The sequence below is a fragment of the Symphalangus syndactylus genome, chromosome 14 (genome assembly GCF_028878055.3).
Source record: "Symphalangus syndactylus isolate Jambi chromosome 14, NHGRI_mSymSyn1-v2.1_pri, whole genome shotgun sequence".
Taxonomy (NCBI): domain Eukaryota; kingdom Metazoa; phylum Chordata; class Mammalia; order Primates; family Hylobatidae; genus Symphalangus; species Symphalangus syndactylus.
The window spans coordinates 118,284,956-118,305,562 of NC_072436.2; the positions used below are offsets into that span (position 1 = coordinate 118,284,956).

The 20,607-nt window shown below is 64.8% G+C and overlaps 1 protein-coding gene across 6 annotated transcripts in view; it reads right to left on the reverse strand.

Moving 5' to 3' along the window:
- Positions 1-236: 236 nt before the first annotated feature.
- CAPN15 (calpain 15) overlaps positions 237-20,607 on the reverse strand; it is a 29,143-nt gene continuing 8,772 nt past the window's right edge. For 4 of the 6 annotated variants that reach the window (XM_055242225.2, XM_055242224.2, XM_063617013.1 and 1 more), the window contains 11 exons: positions 6,311-7,778; positions 5,378-5,586; positions 5,097-5,280; positions 4,722-4,945; positions 3,398-3,523; positions 3,160-3,312; positions 2,604-2,765; positions 2,290-2,519; positions 2,049-2,215; positions 1,779-1,957; positions 237-1,542 (listed from right to left, as the gene is read on the reverse strand). In XM_055242225.2, the coding sequence (XP_055098200.1) occupies positions 1,365-1,542; positions 1,779-1,957; positions 2,049-2,215; positions 2,290-2,519; positions 2,604-2,765; positions 3,160-3,312; positions 3,398-3,523; positions 4,722-4,945; positions 5,097-5,280; positions 5,378-5,586; positions 6,311-7,756 (3,258 nt within the window). In that variant the 5' untranslated portion in view covers positions 7,757-7,778 and the 3' untranslated portion in view covers positions 237-1,364. Of the gene's footprint in view, positions 1,543-1,778; positions 1,958-2,048; positions 2,216-2,289; positions 2,520-2,603; positions 2,766-3,159; positions 3,313-3,397; positions 3,524-4,721; positions 4,946-5,096; positions 5,281-5,377; positions 5,587-6,310; positions 7,779-15,534; positions 15,814-20,607 lie in introns of all 6 variants that reach the window. The other 2 variants (XM_055242221.2, XM_055242223.2) reach the window with 2 other exon arrangements.

A 20,607-nucleotide genomic window follows, 5' to 3' on the forward strand; every position in this document is an offset into this window, starting at 1 on the left:
GGCCACAGGGTCTGACCCCTGCCCCCGCCCAGTCCCTCCGTCCTTCCTGGCTGCGTCACTTGGCAGGGCTGGCTGCCCCTTACGAGCTTGTGAGTCACCCCACCACGGCCACCTCCAGGGGCCCCCACCCGTCCGCCTGCCCGGGATGCCTGGGCAGGGTCTATCCCTCAGACCTGCAACCTCTCCGCCCTTCCACAGGGCCCTGGACGGGGCAACGGCAGGAGGAGGAGGCACGATTACAAAACAAAACGCTTTTATTTGGTCCATTGGAGCCTGAGTCGGAAGCCACTGTGGAGAATCCTATCGTAAAGGAACGGGGCTGACAGTTGATAAAATAGTCTCTGTGTCACAAGAGCTGGCCGTATTTACAGGGTTAAAAATATTCACAGCTCAGAGTACAGGGAGGCCAAAGGGGAGTGGGAATGTTTCTCCAGGTGAAAAGGCCCCAGAAGCCCCTGCCGGGGTTGGGGGGAGTGGGGGCAGGGCTGGCCCACTGCCGGGGGTGAGGGGCCAGGAGGGCCGGGTGGGGACGCAGGAAGCTGGGCTCAAACGTCCACACGCTCCTGGGCTTCTGTGGGGAGGTGGGAGCGGCTGAGCCCTGCCGGTGCCCACGATGGTCTGGGGTCCCTCTCTGGCAGGGCCGGGCTGAGGGACAGGGTTGGCTGAGGAGCCTGCTGGTCCCAGTGTGCCCGGCAGCAGTCAGCGGTGCTGAGAACTGATGCCCACCCACAGCGGGCCTGGCGCCCGCCTGCACCCAGTCATGGCTTCGATCCTGGCGGGCACTCCAGGAGTTGCATAGTGTCGCTGGGGGGCTGGCCAAGGGCCCCCTCCTTCTGAGACAGGCACCACCCCGGGACTCGCCGCTCCACACCAGGGCTCCAGGGACCCCGCTTGCCCTGTGGGGGACAGGGACCCGGGCTCTGGGGGAAAACTGACCTTATGCCCCGTGAGGGGTGGTCCCTGATCCCACCCCGGGGTCTTGGCCTCTGACACCCAGATTTGGTTTTGTGGACAGAGCTCCGGGCTGCCTCCCCCACAGGAGACCCTGAGCCCACAGGGAGGGGCAGCCTGGCCTCGGCCCCTGTCGGGTGTTGGGGCTGGCAGGTGAGCGGGGCTGGTTCACAGCCCGCCTGGTTCGAGGTATTCTGCGTGGCGGCCAGGAGGCCTGGCCAGGCGGACTGTGGGGCTCAGGGAGGGGAGGGAGGGGGGCGGGGGGCCCATGGGAAGCTGAGCCCTGGGCTGGCAGCTCCCTGGGCAGGGTCCTGAGATTCTGGTTCAAGCGTTCTCTGTCGGGGTCTCCCTCATAAAGTGCGTGTGGGGGTTGGGGGTCCGTCTGTGCACAGCCCCTGCCCCAGGCATGGTGGTCACAGCGGCCGGGGCCCATGTAGACCAGCGACCTCTGGTGTGAGCGGGGGACTGTGGGTCCCCTTGGAGGCTGTCCAGTCGCTGAGGAAGGCCTGGGCTGCCTTGCGATGTGCCAGGCGGTGGGTGATAGAGAAGCCGGCGTTGCCCTCTAGCTGGGACAAGATCACCAGGACCTGCCTGGGGGAGGGGACCGGTGAGGACCAGTGGAGGGCAGGGTGGGGAAGGGGACAGGGCTGTGCCTACCTGTGCAGGGGCAGGAGCAGGAGTGGGGTGACAAACAGCCGTACAGAGGTGGGGGCAGGGGTATGGGCACACCTGTGCAGGGGTGGGGGGGCATGGGTTGGGTGTGGGTACACCGGGGAAGGGGAGGGGGCACCTGTGCAGGGGTGGTAGGGGCAGGGGCGGGGGCGCACCTGTGCAGGGGTGGCACGCTATCCTGGGTGCGCAGGCTGCCGCGCGTGGACACCACGTTGAAGCTGTCGGTGCAGTCACACTGTACGTGCAGGTAGGCCTTGGGGTGCCGGTTCTCCACCACCACGATGAGCCCCGCCCAACCGTGCGTCAGGTAGTAGCAGGTCATGCCCTCACGGCCCTGGGCACAGGAACGGCAGTTGTAGGGCAGGGCGGGGGCTGGGGCACACTCCTCCCGCCCCACGCCAACCCCCCCTCGGGACCCCCCCCACCTCGTGCCGCTCCCCGCGGCTCTCGGTCAGCAGGATGATGGCGTCGGCCAGCGTGGTCGGCTGGGCTTCCACGGGCTCCACCATGACCAGCCTCGAGCTGTACACGGCCAGCACGTGGCCCGGCGGCTCTGGGGAGGCTCTCGGGACCCCCGCCGAGGGGCTGGAGGCTACAAGGAGGGGCGTGTGAACCACAGCCCTCCCCGTGGGCCTGGGGCATGAGCCTGGGGTAGGGGGCACGTACCCTGGGGGGTCGGGGCGTCCGGCAGGGGCGGCCCCCAGTGGTTGAAGGCGCAGCACACCACGGCGTACTCGCCAGGCTCCAGCATGACGTCACAGCTGACGAACTTCTTCACCGCACGCTTACTGTGAGCCAGGAGGCGGCCCAGGCTGAGGTGGCCGCTGCTGCCGAACGTGGCCCGGAACACCAGGATGCACAGGTCCAGCAGGTGGCTGTCCACGGCGTCCGAGCGCCTGCGCCAGACACCACGGGCCGGGGTCACGCATGGTCATGGCCGCCAGCCCGGTCCGGCCCAGTGGGGGCCCCGCAGCACCCACCTGCTGCCCTCCTGGAATAGCGCGAACTCCAGCGAGGCCCGCTCCAGCACCGTGAGCGCGGTCACCCCCACGGGCGCGCTGGCCGAGCTGGGAAAGCAGCCCTGCACCCGCGCCTCCTGCCAGTCCGAGTGCACCTTACAGATGTCCACGGAGTCAAAGTACCTGGGGGCGGCGGGAGGACGGGGCCCTGAGCCTACCACGGCCCACACCTCCGTGGCTCAGCTCCTAGTGCAACCACAGGCCGGTGACCCCAGCAGGCGCCAGCTGGGGTCTCTCACCGTCCTCTTGCAGCCCAGCCCCTGGGGGCCCATCCCTGAGACCTATACTAGGAAGCCGTCCAGGGCTGGCTCTTCAGGGCGCTGGACTCTGCTGACCTGGGTGGACCTGGATTCTGAGATTGGCATCTTAGAGCTGAAGCTCCAGGTCCCATTTGGGTTGGGCCATGGACAAGCCGTCCCCACGTGAGGTCAGCAGGAGGGACAGGCTTGTTCTCCAGAGAAGGACTTGGCCCTGCGAGGACGGCGGCAGCACGCACACCGCCCCACGGCGCTGATACCTCACAAAGTCGCCGTACTCCATCCAGAAGACGCCCTCACTGCTGCCGTGCGGCATGAGCTCACCACGCAGGTGCCCCGGCCAGTGTGGCCACTCGTCCGACCAGCTGCCGTTCCAGGAGAAACGGCCCCACGGGTTTCGGAGCCGCAGAAGCCTGCAGACCACGGGGTGAGGATCAGAACTGCACTGCCCGCGGCTCACCGGCACCCTCTGCCCACCCTCAGCCAGGCTGGTCCTACCTGGTGCCCTGGACATCTCGAACATCCAGGATGGAGTAGGCGTGGCGGGGGCGCAGGCCCAGGCTCTCGTAGACCGAATCGTCCACCTTCATGTTGCCTCCGCCACAGGAGGCGCCCATGAGGAACCTGTGTGGCAGAGCGGCCCTCACCTACAGGGACCCTCACCGACCGGGGCCTTCACCGACAGGGACCCTCACCGACAGGAACCCTCACCGACAGGGACCCTCACCGACCGGGGCCCTCACCTACAGGGACCCTCACCTACAGGGACCCTCACCTACAGGGACCCTCACTGACCGGGGCCCTCACCTACAGGGACCCTCACCTACAGGGACCCTCACCGACAGGGGGCCTCACCTACAGGGACCCTCACCGACAGGGACCCTCACCGACCGGGGGCCTCACCTACAGGGACCCTCACCGACAGGGACCCTCACCGACAGGGACCCTCACCGACCGGGGCCCTCACCTACAGGGACCCTCACCTACAGAGACCCTCACCTACAGGGACCCTCACTGACCGGGGCCCTCACCTACAGGGACCCTCACCTACAGGGACCCTCACCGACAGGGGGCCTCACCTACAGGGGGCCTTACTGACTGGGGGTCTCACTAACCAGGGGCATGGCTGAGCGGTGCCCTCGCTGGCCGTGACCTTGCCACCAGGGCAGGCAGGGGCAGCAGAGAAGGGCCCACTCCTGCCTGTAGGGACCACGTGAAGTGTTCAGGAGGGTCTGGACCAGCCCCCTTCACCATGCCTGAAGCGCACAGGGCCTGAGTCAGGGGTGGCAGGTCTGGGTCCACTGGAGGCCTTGTGGGGCTGGCTCTGGACTCTGTGGCTCCCGGGCGGGCGGGCAGCAGCACTGCCCAGGGTCAGCTGAGAGGAGGGTTCTGGGAGCTTCAAGGTGCTCGCACCGGGCCACTCCCACCAGGCCCCCGGGGGTCGAGGCACAGACCCACTGACCAGGGTGTGGCCAAACTCAACACGCCCCTCACGCCTGCCCCAAGGCGGGTGACGGCATCAGGCTCGCCCCACGGCCTGGGTCAAACTCAACACGCCCCTCACACCTGCTTTGGGGGGTGACATCGGGCCCACCCCACGGCCTGGCCAGGATGTGGCCTTCCTGGCATGAGAACGCCAGCTCCAGCCCCGCCCAGGGAGGGGGAGGTGATTGGGGCTGTGGCCTGGCCATGCGGGGTCAGCCCACGCCAGGGGCACCTCGTGGACGCAGAACCGGGTCAGGGGCCACCAGCCCCACGTCTCCCACCGCTCCGCCTCGCCTCTCCTCCCAACGCGGCTGACCACGCAGTGCCCCCCTCTTACCCAGCCTCCTTAGAACTCAGCATTTTGGCCCAGATGAGGTCAGTGTCAACGGGCTCCTCGCGGGGGTTAGTGGAGCTGACCTGCAGCGCCAGGCTCTCACAGGGGGCGCCGGTGAGCGTGGCCAGGCCTTCGATGGCGCGGCCCGCCTGGAGTGCGAAGTAGGAGCCGTGCAGCTTGGCCAGCGCCTTCTCGATGAGGGCCACCCACAGCTGCTTCCGCTGCGCCTGCAGAGGGCCGGGTCAGAGGCCACCCCCGCCCGCCCCCCACACTACCCGCCCTGTGAGAAGAGAAAGCAGCCGGCCTTGTTTTCAGGGTCGGGGGGCCGGGGTCAGAGGCTGCCCCTGCCGCCCGTGCGCACCCCGCACGCCGCCCCACCTGTGAGAAGAGGAGGCAGCCGGCCTCGTCGCAGGGCAGCATGTCGTCCACCAGCACCGTGGTCCACGTGCCGTCCTTGCACAGCCGCACCTGGTAGGCGCCCTCTGCACACAGGCTGCGCGTGACCATCACCCGCTCCACCAGGTCCGGCCGCTCCGCCAGCACCGCCAGGGCGCTCAGGAACCTGCGCAGAGCCTCAGGGTGACCTCGGGGCAGCCTCGGGGGGACTGCAGACAGTCACCTGCCCACCCACCCCACCCTGGCCTTGGACAGGGCCTCACCAGCAGTTTCCCAGCAGCCCCTGCAGGATGTCTGAGGGCCGCAGTGTGTGGAACACGGACCACGTGGCCCTGTGGTCCCTGAAGACGGAGCAGTTGATCTCCTGGGGCCGCAGCCACTGCCTCACGCGCTGCTGCACGCTGTCGCCTGCGGGGAAGCCGACAGACTCGGGCCCGGGAGGGAAGCTGTCATCCACAAAGCTCACGTTGTTCTGCAGAGACCACAGCCACGTGCTCAGGCTGGGCAGGGCGGCCTCGCTCCACCTGGCAGGGACAAGACCCCACCCAGGAGAGCACCCAAAAGCACTGCCTGAGCCCCGAAGGGACAGGTGAAGCGCAGACAGCCACAGACCTGGCACTCGGCCCTGTGTGGAGGGAGCCCTCAGCCCTAGTGGAGAGGCCACTGGCTGGCGACAGGTGAGGAGCAGGGGACATGTGGGCCCAGGGGGACAGCGCAGCCCCCAGTGGGAGGCCGCGGGGATGGGGGTGGCAGCACGGCTCTGGCCCTGGCCTGCTGGGGAGGGTGCAGGCTGCTCCCCAGTTGACCTGTGGGTGATGCCACCCTGGACTCAAGAGGGCGGAGCACGGGCACATCCTGACCTCGCACTTCAGCGGGGTCTCCACGCTGCCCCTGGGAAGCCCTCGCCTCCTGCGGCACATCAGACGGGGCTCTGGGGCCCTCCTGGCCATGGAAGAGGGCTGAGGGGGGTGAAGGTCGTGCGTCTCGGTCACCAGCAAGGACCAAGGGTCAGGAGGCCAAGCTGGACCCCAGGGCCGTCGGGAGCTTGGAGCCTCAGGGCCGAGGGTGCTGCCCTCCCCATCACGTCTCAGGCCTTGCGGGCTCCTCCCCAGCCCATGGCCAGAGCCCAAAGCCTAGGAAGGGGAGGGCAGGAGCAGGAGGTTCAGGAGCAGGAAGAGGGCGAAGGGGCGCCTCACCTCCCGGCAGAAGGCCACGATGTTCTCCCAGAGCGCCTTGGCCTCGCCCTCGTCCGTCTGCCGCCGCTGCTCCACGTGCATGCTCTCCCTGCGCCTCAGGGGCGCGGCCCCCCGCCGCTGGGTCACCAGGAGCTGAGGCGTGTGGCAGGCGGCGCAGTGCTTGGCCCGCAGTGCGTTGAGCAGGGTACACGCAGGGCAGGCCCAGTGGCCCGGGCGCTCGGGCAGGACGCGGGCGGCCTTCGGGGCCGAGGACACCCGTCCGCAGCTTCTGCCGCAGGGGCCGGGCTTGTCGGCCCCACAGTCGGGGCAGTGCGTGGGGGGCTCGCCGTGCTCCTGGAAGCCGTGCAGTTTGGAGCAGCCGCAGGCCGAGCACCTGGGGGCCGCTGTGGGGTTTCTGAGCGTGCACTTGGCACACGACCAGGTGGTGAAGTCGGGGCTAGAGGGGCTGGCGGGCGTGTAACGCACGGTGTCTCCGGCCAGGTCGATGACGTCACTGCCCGAGGTGGCGCTGCCGGCCTCTACGCGGCTGGAGCCACCCTCCGTGGCCTCCTCCTCCAGCACACTCAGCCGCTTGCCAGACAGCAGCTCTGCTAGGCGGGAGGCCCCAGCCCAGCCCGAGCCCTGGGGGGGTCCCCTGCAGCCGGCAGAGGGTGACGGCTGGGCAGCCTCAGGCACCGGCGGCTGCAGCTGGGGGGGAACCTCGCGTCGGGAACGCGGCACGGGGTTGTTCTGCAGGGTGGACGAGAAGGGGCTGAAGGGCGGGACCCTGGGCGGCTCTGACTCGGCAGATGGGCCCTGGCTGGTGGCTGGGGGGTTGGCCTCGGCACCTTCCCCAGGGAGGCCAGGTGGAGGCGCAGCAGGCACGACGTGGAAGCCGGCCGGGGCCACCACTTCCGGGACCACCAGGGCCTCAGGAGGGATCCGTGGCAGCGAGAGCCTGCGTGGGCCGCCGCAGACCGAGCAGGAGCTGGCCACGGGCGTGTTGTGCAGCGTGCAACGCGGACAGGCCCAGCCCCCTCTGGGCTCCGTCGCCCCCTCCTCCTCCTCCTGCTCCTCCTCCTCCTCGTCCTTGTCCTCGCGTTGCCCCCTGGCGGGCTCCGTGGGCACCAGCCCCGCAGTCCTCACTGGACCTGCTTCCTCCTGGCAGCTGCCCTTGGGCTCCCCCAGGATGGCGGGTGGCTTGGGGAGGACCCCGTTGAAGACTGGCAGGAAGGCAGCCCCAGGTGCAGGCTCCGGGGTGAAGCCGCACACCTCGCAGGCCTCCTTGCCCAGGAAGTTGCGGAAGGTGCAGCGGGCGCAGGGCCATTTCTGCTCCTCCACGCTGAGCCGCAGGATGTGGTTGAGGTCGGGCTTGTGCCGGGGGGCCTCACAGATGGAGCACTGGCGCTGGCCGGCCGGGTTCAGGAAGGTGCAGCGCGCACAGGACCACTCTCCGACTGCGGCCATAGACCCGGGCGAGTGCGTGTGGCTGCAAGGGGAGGTGCTCATCAGTGCCACCCTGTGAGGTCCTGGGCGGCTGGACCCCCCCTCCTCTCGGCCTGGGGAGGGCACCCGTCTGTGGCTGCAGAGCTACAGGGCCCAGTGCCTAGGGCTGAGCATTCGAGGCAGGCAGCGGTGGGGGCTGCCTCCGCCCAGAATGGATCCATGGCTCAGGGCCCCTCTTGGCCGTTGGAGGCCTGGCAGACCCCTTGAGCCACACAGGATCCTACAGAGAGGGCTAAGCACCCCAAAGCCGGGCTGCTGTTCCAGGGCCCTGCTTTCTCTGTCACCAGGCCTGTGGACGGCGGATGGCAGGGCGTCCTGGGCGTGGAAGAAGAGGTGCTCAGACCTATGGAAGGGCAGGTGGACGGGCCAGGGCCTGGGGAAGGCACAGGCTGATCTGAGCAAGGGGCCTGCCCACGCCACAGCAGAGCCTCCGAGACAGATTGGCTGCTCTGCCTGGCAGAAAAATCAATTGTTCCTGTAAATATGGCAGGAATCTTGTGCTCCATCTAAAACCTTTTGGTTCAGGAAGAAAGAAAACTTGCCTCTTCATAAGAAGCAAAAAAAAACAAAAAGTCTCCGCAAGCAACACGGTTGTTTTGTGGAGCCGAGGGAACTCGGTGATCCTGCCTTCCCTGCGCTCGGCCCCGCGTGGCGAGGGCTCTGAGCCGCCCCTGGCAGAGTGGACGGGGGTGGACTGGGCCCGGTGAGGCTCAGGGCGTCCAGCTGGAGCAGAGAGACCCAAGGCCGGGAACCTGCTCTAACAGCGGGCTTCTGTGAAAGCCCAAGCAATCTGCCTGCAGACAGCCAGGCCTCTCCCCGCCATCACCCACTGGGAGAAGGGCACGGATGCAGCTGTGGCCGGCGGGCTCCCGGCCGCACCTGCACATTCCTCGGCCTCGTTGCCGAGGTGGCACAGCCCCAGTGTCTGGCCCGGGCCCCTGTGGGTGGCAGAGTGGCCATGACCTTTGCAGCCCTCACTCCAGGAGGTGCCTGCAGAGACTCTGCACCCCCCTGACCGCAGATGCAGGCAGAGGTGCGCTGGGCCTCCTGGGACACACCCTCCCCTTGGCCCTGTAGTTGTCACTGACTAGCAAGGACAGCCTCACAAGCTCCAGAGAGGAGAAAGAGAACCCGGGTCCCCAGGACCAAAAAGTCGCCAGCGGGGCATGTCTGCTGGGAGACATGTTTCCGAGCTGTCCTGGCAAAACCCACGTGGGTCAGGAAGACGGTCTGCAGTTCAGGAGGGTTTCGGTGAAGTCAGAACTAGGCCTAAAGTTCAAACGTGGCCCCGGGACAGAGGTGAGGAGGGCGAAGGCAGGCCATGGCCCTTCTGTGGCTGGAGACTCTGAGTGGAGTGTCACCAACCCTGCAGTCTGCACTCTGCCGGCCTCGCTCGGTGGGCCGAGGTGGAAGGGGGTCAGGGCCAGTGGCGGGAGACTTCGGCAGGGCCCCCACCCTCCCTTCCCTTCTGCACTGGTTCTGGTCTCCACAACCCCCCAGCCACTCCAGGGCCACCCTCGCCTCTGCAGGGCCTGGGCAGGTTTGTGGGCTCAGAGACCTGAAACCCTTACAATGATTTGTTTTTGAACTTCAGAGATGGAGTCTGACTCTGTTGCCCAGGATGGTGCAGTGGCTCGCGCAGGGCTCACTGCAGCCTTGACCTCCTGGGGCCAGACCACCGAAGCCTGGAAGTAAACGCTTGCGTCAGGAGCCCGAAGACCCAAAGCTAGGCCTCAGCAAAGCGCGTTTGGAATTCTCAACCCAGAACGCTCCTAAACTCGCAGCCACACGTGCTCAGCAAGGAGCCCTCGGTACTGTAGGATGGGCGCCTTCGAAGGGAACAGGCTCAGAGCAGACGACGTGAGGGGAGACGACGTGCGGGGAGACGACTTGAGGGGAGACGACGGCGTGAGGGGAGACGACGTGAGGGGAGACGACGGCGTGAGGGGAGACGATGAAGTGAGGGGAGATGACGTGAGGGGAGATGACGTGAGGGGAGATGACGTGAGGGGAGACGACGACGTGAGGGGAGATGACGTGAGGGGAGATGACGTGAGGGGAGACGACGACGTGAGGGGAGATGACGTGAGGGGAGACGACGGCGTGCGGGGAGACGACGTGAGGGGAGACGACGGCGTGAGGGGAGACGATGAAGTGAGGGGAGATGACGTGAGGGGAGACGATGAAGTGAGGGGAGACGACGGCGTGAGGGGAGACGATGAAGTGAGGGGAGACGACGGCGTGAGGGGAGACGATGACGTGAGGGGAGATGACGTGAGGGGAGATGACGTGAGGGGAGACGACGACGTGAGGGGAGATGACGTGAGGGGAGACGACGGTGTGAGGGGAGACGATGACGTGAGGGGAGACGATGACGTGAGGGGAGATGACGTGAGGGGAGATGACGTGAGGGGAGATGACGTGAGGGGAGACGATGACGTGAGGGGAGATGACGTGAGGGGAGACGACGTGAGGGGAGACGATGACGTGAGGGGAGACGACGTGAGGGGAGATGACGTGAGGGGAGATGACGTGAGGGGAGACGATGACGTGAGGGGAGACGACGTGAGGGGAGATGACGTGAGGGGAGACGATGACGTGAGGGGAGACGACGTGAGGGGAGACGATGACGTGAGGGGAGACGACGACGTGAGGGGAGACGATGACGTGAGGGGAGACGATGACGTGAGGGGAGACGATGACGTGAGGGGAGACGACGTGAGGGGAGACGATGACGTGAGGGGAGACGATGGGCTGCTCCTTACTGCACAAAGGCCAAGTTGAATGGAAAATCGAGGCAAGTGCCCAGAAAAATCCAACACAAAAGACCTGTGTGCCCCAGTTATCTGGGCGTTGCCAACACTCAGCTCCAATTCAAAAGGAAGGTGATGAAGCTGCTCGCTGCATGCAAGACGGAGCCCACCCGAAGCAGCTGGGACAGCAGCACCCAGAGCGTGGAGGCCACGGGCCTGTGACTGGCGCAGCCCCAGTCCGGGGAGGCGGCCTCTTTCTTAGGAAAAGTGAGGAGTAGGAAGCTCAAAGCCACCGGAGCCCTGAGGCCACACCGAGAAACACAGATGCCCTGTCCGGCCGGGGCAACCCTGCAACCTGTGCCCGGACAGCGCTCGGGGCACACTGGGGTGCCAGACTTGGTCGGCAGCTCCTCCTGCTGTGCCCAGGGTGGGGGATACCATGGAGGGCCCTGCTCAGTGCTCTGAGGGGCAGAAGCTCCCTCGAGCTGGGCCGCACTGTCCTAGGCTGGCCACAGCCCGGCGCTGTTCGGCCTTCCCAGGTGGGGTGTGCCCTTGTTGCCTCTCTGTCCCGAGCCGCCGGTGCCTGGCCCGTAGATGACTGGTTTACTGATTGAGGGAGCCAGGCACACTGTCAGCTGTACAGGGACCTCGGCCCCGCGCCGGCCGCATGCTGGCGGGGAGACACAGGCTGCACCTGGCTCTCCCGGGCTCCGCCAGCCTGTGCGCCACCCCTTCATCCATATGGGGGAGTGGTCATGGGGCCACAGCACCTGTTCTCCTGGGGCATTGGGAGAATTCAGCGGCCACCAGGGCAGCGAGCCGGGCAGGCAGCTCTTCAGTCAACGCCAGGGCTGCCGCGCTGACCTTCCCCAGGCCCAGTGCCCTTTGTCGGAGCACAGCGGGGTGGCCTGTGCGTGCACGCGGTGGGGAGGGCTCCGCGTGTGGAGCCCCACCCGCCTTCCCGCAGTCTGCTCTCCCACCGCTCTCGCCCATCTCTAGCCTGGGGGTCTCCTCACCATGCACCTTGGGAGCCTGTTTGCAGCAGCAGACAGGAGCCGCCTGGAGCTCAGGCCCCACAGCAGCGGGCCGGGGCAGGAGTGGCCCCAGGGATGCCGACCCAGGGGAGGGCCCAGCGGGAGGCCAGGGTGAAAGAGAAAGAGCGATGTGGCGATGTGGCGTCATCAGACACCATGGCCTGACCCTGCAGGCCAGGTCCAAAGTCTACCACACGCCCCACACACCCGGCACAGCAGACCCCACGCCTGCCCCACGGCTCCGCCTCCCTCCCCATAGCCAGAACCACTGCCGCCACCCGCAATAGTCTTAGGCCAGTCCCTGGGGATCCTGGGAGTGTGGCCCGAGGCCGCTGGGAGCTGCAGACTGGAGAGGCCCTCCTGAGGTCTGAAACTCGGCTCAGTGCTCAAAAAGCAGGGGCCGAGAGTCCTCTGCCCTCTGGAAAACGAGAAAGGGAACGACAATTCTTTCTAAATTTTTCTGCACTGTTTTAAGTTTTTTTGAGACAACGTCTAGCGTCTCGCTGTGTCGCCCAAGCTGGAGTGCAGTGGCACGATCACAGCTCACTGCAGCCTGGACTCTCCCAAGCTCAGGGTTTGTATTTTCATTTTATTTTATTTTACTTTACTTTACTTTTATTTTATTTCATTTCATTTTATTTGAGACAGAGTCTCACTCTGCCGCCCAAGCTGGAGTGCAGTGGCGCAATCTTGGTTCATTGCAACCTCCGCCTCCCAGGTTCAAGCGATTCTCCTGCTTCAGCCTCCCTAGTAGCTGGGATTACAGGTGCCCGCCACCACGCCCAACTAATTTTTGTTTTAGTAGAGATGGGGTTTCACCATGTTGGCCAGGCTGGTCCTGAACTCCTGACCTCAGGTGATCTACCTGCCTCGGCCTCCCAAAGTGCTGGCATTACAGGTGTGAGCTACTGTGCCTGGCCAAATTTTTTTTTTTTTTTAATTAACCAGCTATGGTGGTGCATGCCTGTAGTTCCAGCTACTTGGGAGGCCGAGATGGGAGGTTGTCTTGAACCCAGGAAGTAGAAGATGCAGTGAGCTGTGATCACACCACTGTACTCCAGCCTGGGTGACAGAGTGAGACCCTGTCTCTAAATAAATAAGTGAATGAATGAAAAAAAGACAGGCACGGGTGGATGAGACAGGGAGAGAGGCCCCACATGGCTGGCCACCAGGGAAACGAAGATCAAAGCCAAGGAGACACCAGCTCCCACCCCCTGGGACGGCCAGAATCCAACAGCAGGAGCTGTCGAGGGCGTGGAGACGCCAGGACCCTCCCCAACGTTTCTGGTGGGAATTAGGTGATGCAGCCGCTGCGGAAGATGGCTTGGCAGTTCCTTAAGATGTTACAAAATTCACCACACACCCCAGCAATCCCCCTCCTAGGTATCTATGCAAGATAAACGCAAACAGGTCCACGCAAAACCTTGTAAAGAATGTTCACAGCATTGTCCACAGAAGCCACGTGGAAGCAGTCCTAGCGTCCATGAATAGATAAAATGCGGTTCATCCTGCAAAGGAGCAGTGAATGAAACTGCCTCAGGCTGCACGTGCATGAATCTGGAGGGCACGGTGCCGAGTGAAGAGGCCAGACGCGGGGCCCCACATCCTGTGGCCCCACATCCATGCACCTTCTGCACAAGGCAAACCAAGACAGGAAGCTGGTCAGTGGCCATCTGGGACTGGGGGTCCCTGTGGGCTGCGGGATGCTGCAATGCTGGACTGTGGGGTTGAGGGTCCCTCTGGGCTGTGAAATGCTGCAACGCCGGACTGTGGGGCTGGGGGTCCCTCTGGGCTGTGAAATGCTGCAATGCCGGACTGTGGGGCTGGGGGTCCCTCTGGGCTGTGGGATGCTGCAACGCTGGACTGTGGGGTTGAGGGTCCCTCTGGGCTGTGAAATGCTGCAACGCCGGACTGTGGGGCTGGGGGTCCCTCTGGGCTGTGGGATGCTGCAACGCTGGACTGTGGGGCTGGGGGTCCCTGTGGACTATGAAATGCTGTAACGCTGGACTGTGGGGTTGAGGGTCCCCCTGGGCTGCGGGATACTGCAACGCTGGACTGTGGGGTTGAGGGTCCCTGTGGGCTGTGAAATGCTGTAACGCTGGACTGTGGGGTTGAGGGTCCCTCTGGGCTGCGGGATGCTGCAACGCTGGATTGCAATGACGGCTGCACAATTCTACAAAGGGCTAAGAGTGACCAAACTGCACTCTTCTAACAGGTGAGTCTGGTAAGTTCTACCTCAACAAAACTGTTGTCGGCGCACGTGGAGATGCTCACTGGGAGGCGGCTGGTGCAGTAACACCAGGAACTGGGAGGCACTCCGGTGCCATCACATGCAGGAGGAGCACAGACCCTTCCGCTGCCAACCACTAGGCCCCACACGGCCCCTCCCCGGCCCTGCCTCTGCCGCGTCTCCCTGTCCATCGGGGTAACTCTCAGATGGGGCTCCAGGGCTCCCCACACGGCCCCTCCCTGGCCCTGCCTCTGCCACGTCTCCTTGTACATCGGGGTAACTCGTAGATGGGGCTCCAGGGCTCCCCCACATGGCCCCTGGCTAATCCCCTGCATCCCTAGCCCTTGTCAGCCGGAGCTCAGGCCTCAGCATGGATGCCACCTGGAGGCTGGTCCTCAGGCCCGGCCACCTGCCATGGCCTTGCCCACTGCCTGCAGCTCCACGCCCATCCCTCCCACCTGGGGGCCAGCAGACAGCAGGACACCGTCCCACGTGGGAGCTGGGTCTGCAGGAAGCTGCCGACAGGTGCAGCCTGGCAGGCCCTTTTGAGTGTGAGACGCAGGCACGTTGCCTTCCCAAGCTAGGCCTGGAGCCTCTGTGAGCAAAGGCTGCCACTGCAGCACCGGCCCTGAGGCCCCGGGCGCCTGAGTGTCCCTGCCTCCAGTGAGGGCCAGGATGGGGTGACGGGCACCTGAGTGTCCCTGCCTCCAGTGAGGGCCAGGACGGGGTGACGGGCCCCTGAGTGTCCCTGCCTCCAGTGAGGGCCAGGACGGGGTGACGGGCGCCTGAGTGTCCCTGCCTCCAGTGAGGGCCAGGACGGGGTGACGGGCGCCTGAGTGTCCCTGCCTCCAGTGAGGGCCAGGACGGGGTGACGGGCGCCTGAGTGTCCCTGCCTCCAGTGAGGGCCAGGACGGGGTGACGGGCCCCTGAGTGTCCCTGCCTCCAGTGAGGGCCAGGACGGGGTGACGGGCCCCTGAGTGTCCCTGCCTCCAGTGAGGGCCAGGACGGGGTGACGGGCCCCTGAGTGTCCCTGCCTCCAGTGAGGGCCAGGACGGGGTGACGGGCCCCTGAGTGTCCCTGCCTCCAGTGAGGGCCAGGATGGGGTGACGGGCCCCTGAGTGTCCCTGCCTCCAGTGAGGCCCAGGACGGGGTGATGGCAGGAGCATCGGTGGGGTCCAGCCAGTCCAGACCTCACCACCTGGGCTGCCTCCACACCAGACACTCAGAACCTGATGGGGGCTCCTGAGGGACGCAGCGGGTAGCCAAAGCAACAGTAACAGCTGTGAGGAGCCAGCACGTGGAGTTCGGCCACCAAGCCATGCAGCCTGTGACCCCCAGCGGGGGTAGCAGGTGGAGCCCAGCGAGTGCTGGCAGCTTTGAAACCATGAGCAGCAGGCGATATGCCCAGAGCCTGCAGCCGCCAGCGACCCCAGCCCAAATAGAAGCTTCAGGAACAGCTTCTCTGCGTGGAGCAGCACAGCCTGTGAGACACACAGGGCCACCGGGATTGGGCGCACAAGCCCATCCCCACCACCAACCAGCCAGGCCGAGGCCGGGTTCTCAGATCTGCTCAGCTCCTGCACCCTGGGGAGGAGAGCTGCCACAGCTGGAAGGAGCAGGGACCCACTTCTCTGCAAGCACCTCTGCCAAGGAGGGGGCACCCTGAGAAGGAGGCCCTCTGCCCCCGGGACCCCTCCGGGGCCACCCCTCCCCACCTCTTACCTTCGGGCCCGGGGCCGTGGGGGCTGGTGCTGCCGGCTGACCAGGGCACCTCCCCAGACGGGCCCCCCTGGGCCGCTCCTACACCAGCCAGCCGCTGCTGGGGGACCCGGGTAGGGTGGCCCCCCGGGGAAGCTGTGGTCCGACTCGGTCTCTGCGGCCAGGGAGGAGGCGGAGCTCCCCATGGCCCCCCGGCCGGCGGCCGTGCTGAGAGCCGGACCTGGTCACCTCTGGCCGGCAGCGGGCGAAGCGGAGCATGGAGGGAAGAGACAGGGCAGCCGGCTGGTCAGAGTGACACACAACAAAAATAAACAGACAGAGAGAGAAAATAGAGAAGAAACAGCATGATTCACACACACAGCCCGGAGGACTTCCCAGCATGCCCAGATGCCTGGGGTAGGCTGAGGGGACATCTCGGTGCAGGGCCTGCGGCCTGACTTCAGCACCCACAGGGCTCCTCCCTCAGGGCCCTAGGACACCCCCCAGCCCCCAAAAGCCTGGCATCATGTCTGTGGTATTCAGAGACGTTTTATTCCTTGGTGAGAAAAGAGATCACACGCTTTTGCTTTAACGCAGAAGAAAGGGTCAAGAGAATGTCTACCCAAAGGTAGGCAGGGGAGGTAGCAGAGGGCATAGGGAGCTGCTGCAGGCCAGGCTGGATGGAGATCTGGGGCCGCGTCACACAGCTGCCCACATGCCACTCTGAAGCCTTCCAGGAGGACGGGAGCCCGACCGTGCCGTGTGCACCCACAGAGCCTGTGCCCGCCCCAGGCCCCGAGAAACACAGGAACCTGTGAGGCTGTGGCTGAGGGCGGGGGCCGGTTCCTGGGGTCTCCCCTCCAGAGAGGCAAGAGCCACCCCTGCTGGGAGGCTGTCCCCTCTGACACGCGCCCACCTGTGCTTCCGGGAAGGCCATCTTACCCCTCTGGCTGAGGAGAAATCAAATACAGTTGAGAATGTTAACCCTGAGAGGGGAGGACCCTGCCAGCGCAGGCAGCTGATCTCCCCAGAGTCTGATACACCCTCCCCTCCCTGCCAAGGTCAGGGCCAAGGCGGGCGTCCAGGCAAGCTGGCCGGCTGTGGGTTGACCAGCAGTTCCTGATGTCACACACTTCACAGCCCTTCTTCCAGCTTCTGATTAAGTGTCTGGGACACACAGCCAGCGTCAGGGTAGAGCTTGGGAGGAAATGGTCAAATAAGTGTCAAAGCTGCCGTGCGTGGAGGATCACCTGAGCCCAAGAGTTCGAGACCAGCCTGGCCAACACAGTGAGATCCTGTCTCTACAGAAAACTAGACTATCCGGGCGTGGTGGCGTGCACCTGTAGACCTAGCTACTCAGGAGGCTGACGTGGGAGGATGGCTTGAGCACCACAACTGCACTCCAGCCTGGGAGACGGCCAAAAAAAAAAAAAAAAGCACCAAAGGACATACCCTTTGGAGCTCAGGGAGGCCGGGGGCAGCCCTCGGTGAGTGGGCTGGGGGTTTGGGGGTGCAGTTCCAGCTTCTCCCACGCGACGGTGGGGAGCAGCAGAGGGCAGGGACGTTGGGGGCCTTTCCAGTCAGTGCTCTGACACCCGGGAGGGGCCTGCAGCTCTGAGGCCGCAGGGGCTGAGCTCAGCGAGGCACAAGCACCCGGGATTGCACAGCAGAAGTGCCGGCCCTTCCTTGGTTCCTCCCCACAGCCTTGCGGACAGAAGCTTCGAGGGCAGGGGCTGAGGGGGTGGGAGAGAGAATTCTGGATCCCCTCTCCTTCGAGGCCTGGGGCAGAAGCTGCCGAGTCCCCGTGTGGTGATGACGTTTGCCTGAACTACTTCACTCGGCATGAGGGTCTGTTTTCTCCGAAGGTGCTGGGGTCGTGGGAGGGTTGAAGCATTGCAGGCCCTGCACCCTGGAGACCCTGCAATCCTGTGGTGGCTCAAGCCTGCCCTGGAGGCAGAACGGGCACAGGACACACGGGGCCAGTGTGGGGTGCGGACCAGAGCCCAGCCTGGTCCAGCCTGCAAGTCAACAATGGCTTTTAAATTTTTAAATGGTTGGAAAAAAATCAAAAGAAAAACAATACTCTGTGAGAGGTGAGAGTTCCGTGAAATTCAACCCTTGGGGTCTGCAGGGCACAGCCTGGCTCACTCGCCTGCAGGTGCTTCTCCGCAGGGACCACCCTGTGCTCACACCTGCCCTCGAAGGGGCACCTGCTGGCCACGCTGGAGAGTGCTGCGCAGTGTGGATGGGGGCCACAGGAGTCGTGGCGGATCTGCTGGTAGCCACGTAAGACAGGTGAAAAGGAACAGACAAAACAAGCCTTGGCGATGTGCTCTGCGTGATCCGAGGTATCTGAGACATCGCTGTGTCTGTGTGAAACGAACGTAAAACATGATGGAGACATCCAGGACCCGCTCTCCAGGCCGGGTCTCTGGACGCGCCACACTACAGGCCCTGCAGCCACCAGTGCTGGCGGCCTCCACAAGGGGCAGCGCTCAAACGCGCAGGACGCAGGCGAGGTCCACGGGGCCTCGAATGCCACACGGAGGCAAGGCCGGGAGCCCAGCACGCACAGAGCAGGCTGGCTAGCAGGGAGCCCACATCAACCCAGGGCCTCTCGCATGGCTGAGCCAGACGCCGGAACCACCCAAACGGCCCCTGCGCTCCCCAGCCCAGGCCACGCAGGAGTCCCTCCCGGGAGACAGGTTGGGCATTTCCAACACTCCCCTTCTGTAGCCAAACCCTGAGCGGGGCGGGGCGGGGCTTGGGTGGGAGCTGTGACTAGCGGAGGTGCCACGGGACAGAAACTGCTTGCACCAGGCCCTGAGCCGGTAGCTCTGACAGGAGCCCTGCCAATGTTCCGTGTGGACTGCGCACCCACCGGGGCCAGCCTCAGCTCCTTCGCCACTCACCCACCCACGCACTCACCCGCATGGCACCTGGGGTCACGCGCGCTGCTACAAACACAGGCTCCTACGAGGCCCCGCCTGCTCCTCACTGATGCCTTTGGCAGGCCCAGGGCAGAAATGGTGCCCAGCTGCACCCAGGGCAGGAAGTGAGCTGCTCACCAGCCTCCTGCTCCCCTGTGCTCACTCAGAAAACCCTTCTTGAGCTGGGGCCAGTCTCAGCCAACTGACCTGTGGGCCCCATCCGGACAGGAGGGAGGCCTGTCCTAGGAGAGCAGGGACAGCACAGTCCCCTCTCATGGGTGTTCGGAAGAGAAGAGAGGAGCCTGCCCAGAAAAGCAAACGTCCCTGTCACGGAGGCTGGACGGCTGGCTCTGTTAAGGCCTCTCCGGGGTTTTCCAGCACATGCCAGGGGATCTCCAGAGATGGCATCGCTGAACTGTCCCGATCCGCTGCCAGAGGAGTCAAGAGCCCCGTGCGGGTGGCAGGGGCCCTGCCCTGGCTGGCGAGGCCCACTAAGGAGCAAGAGCTCCCGGGAGACAGCTGCCAGCCACGTGCCAACCTGAGGGTCCCATCACAAGGGTGTCTGTGGGAAACTGGCACTGATGTTCTTCCCGAAATCCACCCTGCCGGCCTTCCCGAGTACAGCTGTGGGTCCTGGGTCCCCTGTGTTCCGTCCACTCATGATGGACAGATGCTAGTACAGGATGAGCAGCTACGGAAAAGGCTCCCAGGCCAGGTGCAGTGGCTCACGCTTGTAATCCCAGCACTTTGGGAGGCCGAGGTGGGTGGATCACGAGGTCAGGAGTTCAAGACTAGCGTGGGCAAGATAGAGAAACCCTGTTTCTACTAAAAATACAAAAAAATTAGCTGAGCCTGGTGGTGGGTGCCTGCAATCCCAGCTACTTGGGAGGCTGACACAGGAGAATGGCATGAACCTGGGAGGCGCAGCTTGCAGTGAGCCGAGATCGCGCCACTGCACTCCAGCCTGGGAGACAGAGCGAGATTGTATCAAAAAAAAAAAAAAAAAAAAAAAAAAAAGGCTCCCAACCTGCATTCCCCTAGAGGGAGGGAACTGCATTTAGGAGGAAGACTCCGATGGGAGGGGCCCCAGGAAAGAGGGGCCAGAAGTGGTGAGAAGGAGGGAGGGCAGAACCAGCAGGGACAGCCCCAGGGACAGCGCCCAGCCAGGGCTGACTGCATCTCGGCCATGGGTGCTGGCTCTGGCCAGACCTCGGCAGAGGGGTTATCATGTCCAGGGCCACTCGCCTGAGGACAGTGGGGACAGGGCCTGCTGCGGCCAGCCAGAGGCTCTTGGGAGGAAGGCTCGCCTGCCACTCCCAGGTCTGGCCCACCTCAGGGCCTGGGCACACGTGAATCACCCAGTGTAGTGGCCCTGAGGACGCAGGTCAGGTCAATCTGTGGTTCCCATCCTGGATCCCTGTCTGAATAACCGGTGGGGGCGGGGGTACAGGGGCACCGTCACCAAGGAGTGTGCCCAGGCCAGTCCCCCAGAGACAGCAGGGTGAGGCCCCCGCAGAGCATGCCCAACTCTGACCCCAGGGACACGCCCTGGGCTGCTGCTTCTCCTGCAGGGCCTGCTGCTGGCCGAGCATCGGTGCTGCTCCCGTGAGCTGCATGTGCCCCCCGCCTCTGCTGTGGGCCAGGCTGTTTTAGGTGCTGGCGAATGGGAACCAGCAGCAGCCGTGATTGGAGGGGCTCACTCTCAGGGTGGCGCCTCAACAGTGGCCGTGACTCATGATCGTCACAGAGCCAGGCTGCAGCCACGCCCGCCTCTGGGCTCCCTGGAGGGGCAGGATGCTGAGGGCCCCGGGCCGTGTGGACCCATGCCTGCCCCCCACAAGTCCAACCGTGCAGCTCCCCGCCCTCCCTGGGAACCGATGCCCTAGTTTTAAATGGGGCGGTGGCCTAGATCCAGCCTCAGAGAATTGCAGAGGTGAGGCCGCCACTGCCCTGTGGAGACAAGTGGTTAATGAGCAGGGCCAACTGGCCGGTCCCTGTCCTGTATGAGGCGTGCCACACACCCCGTGAGGGCAGCAAGCAGCGTCCAGGTCCCTGTCCTGTATGAGGCGTGCCACACACCCCGTGAGGGCAGCAAGCAGCGTCCAGCCAGGGAACGTGCACGAGAAGGGCCAGGATGATCACACTGCCCGGGACTCAGCACAGGGCT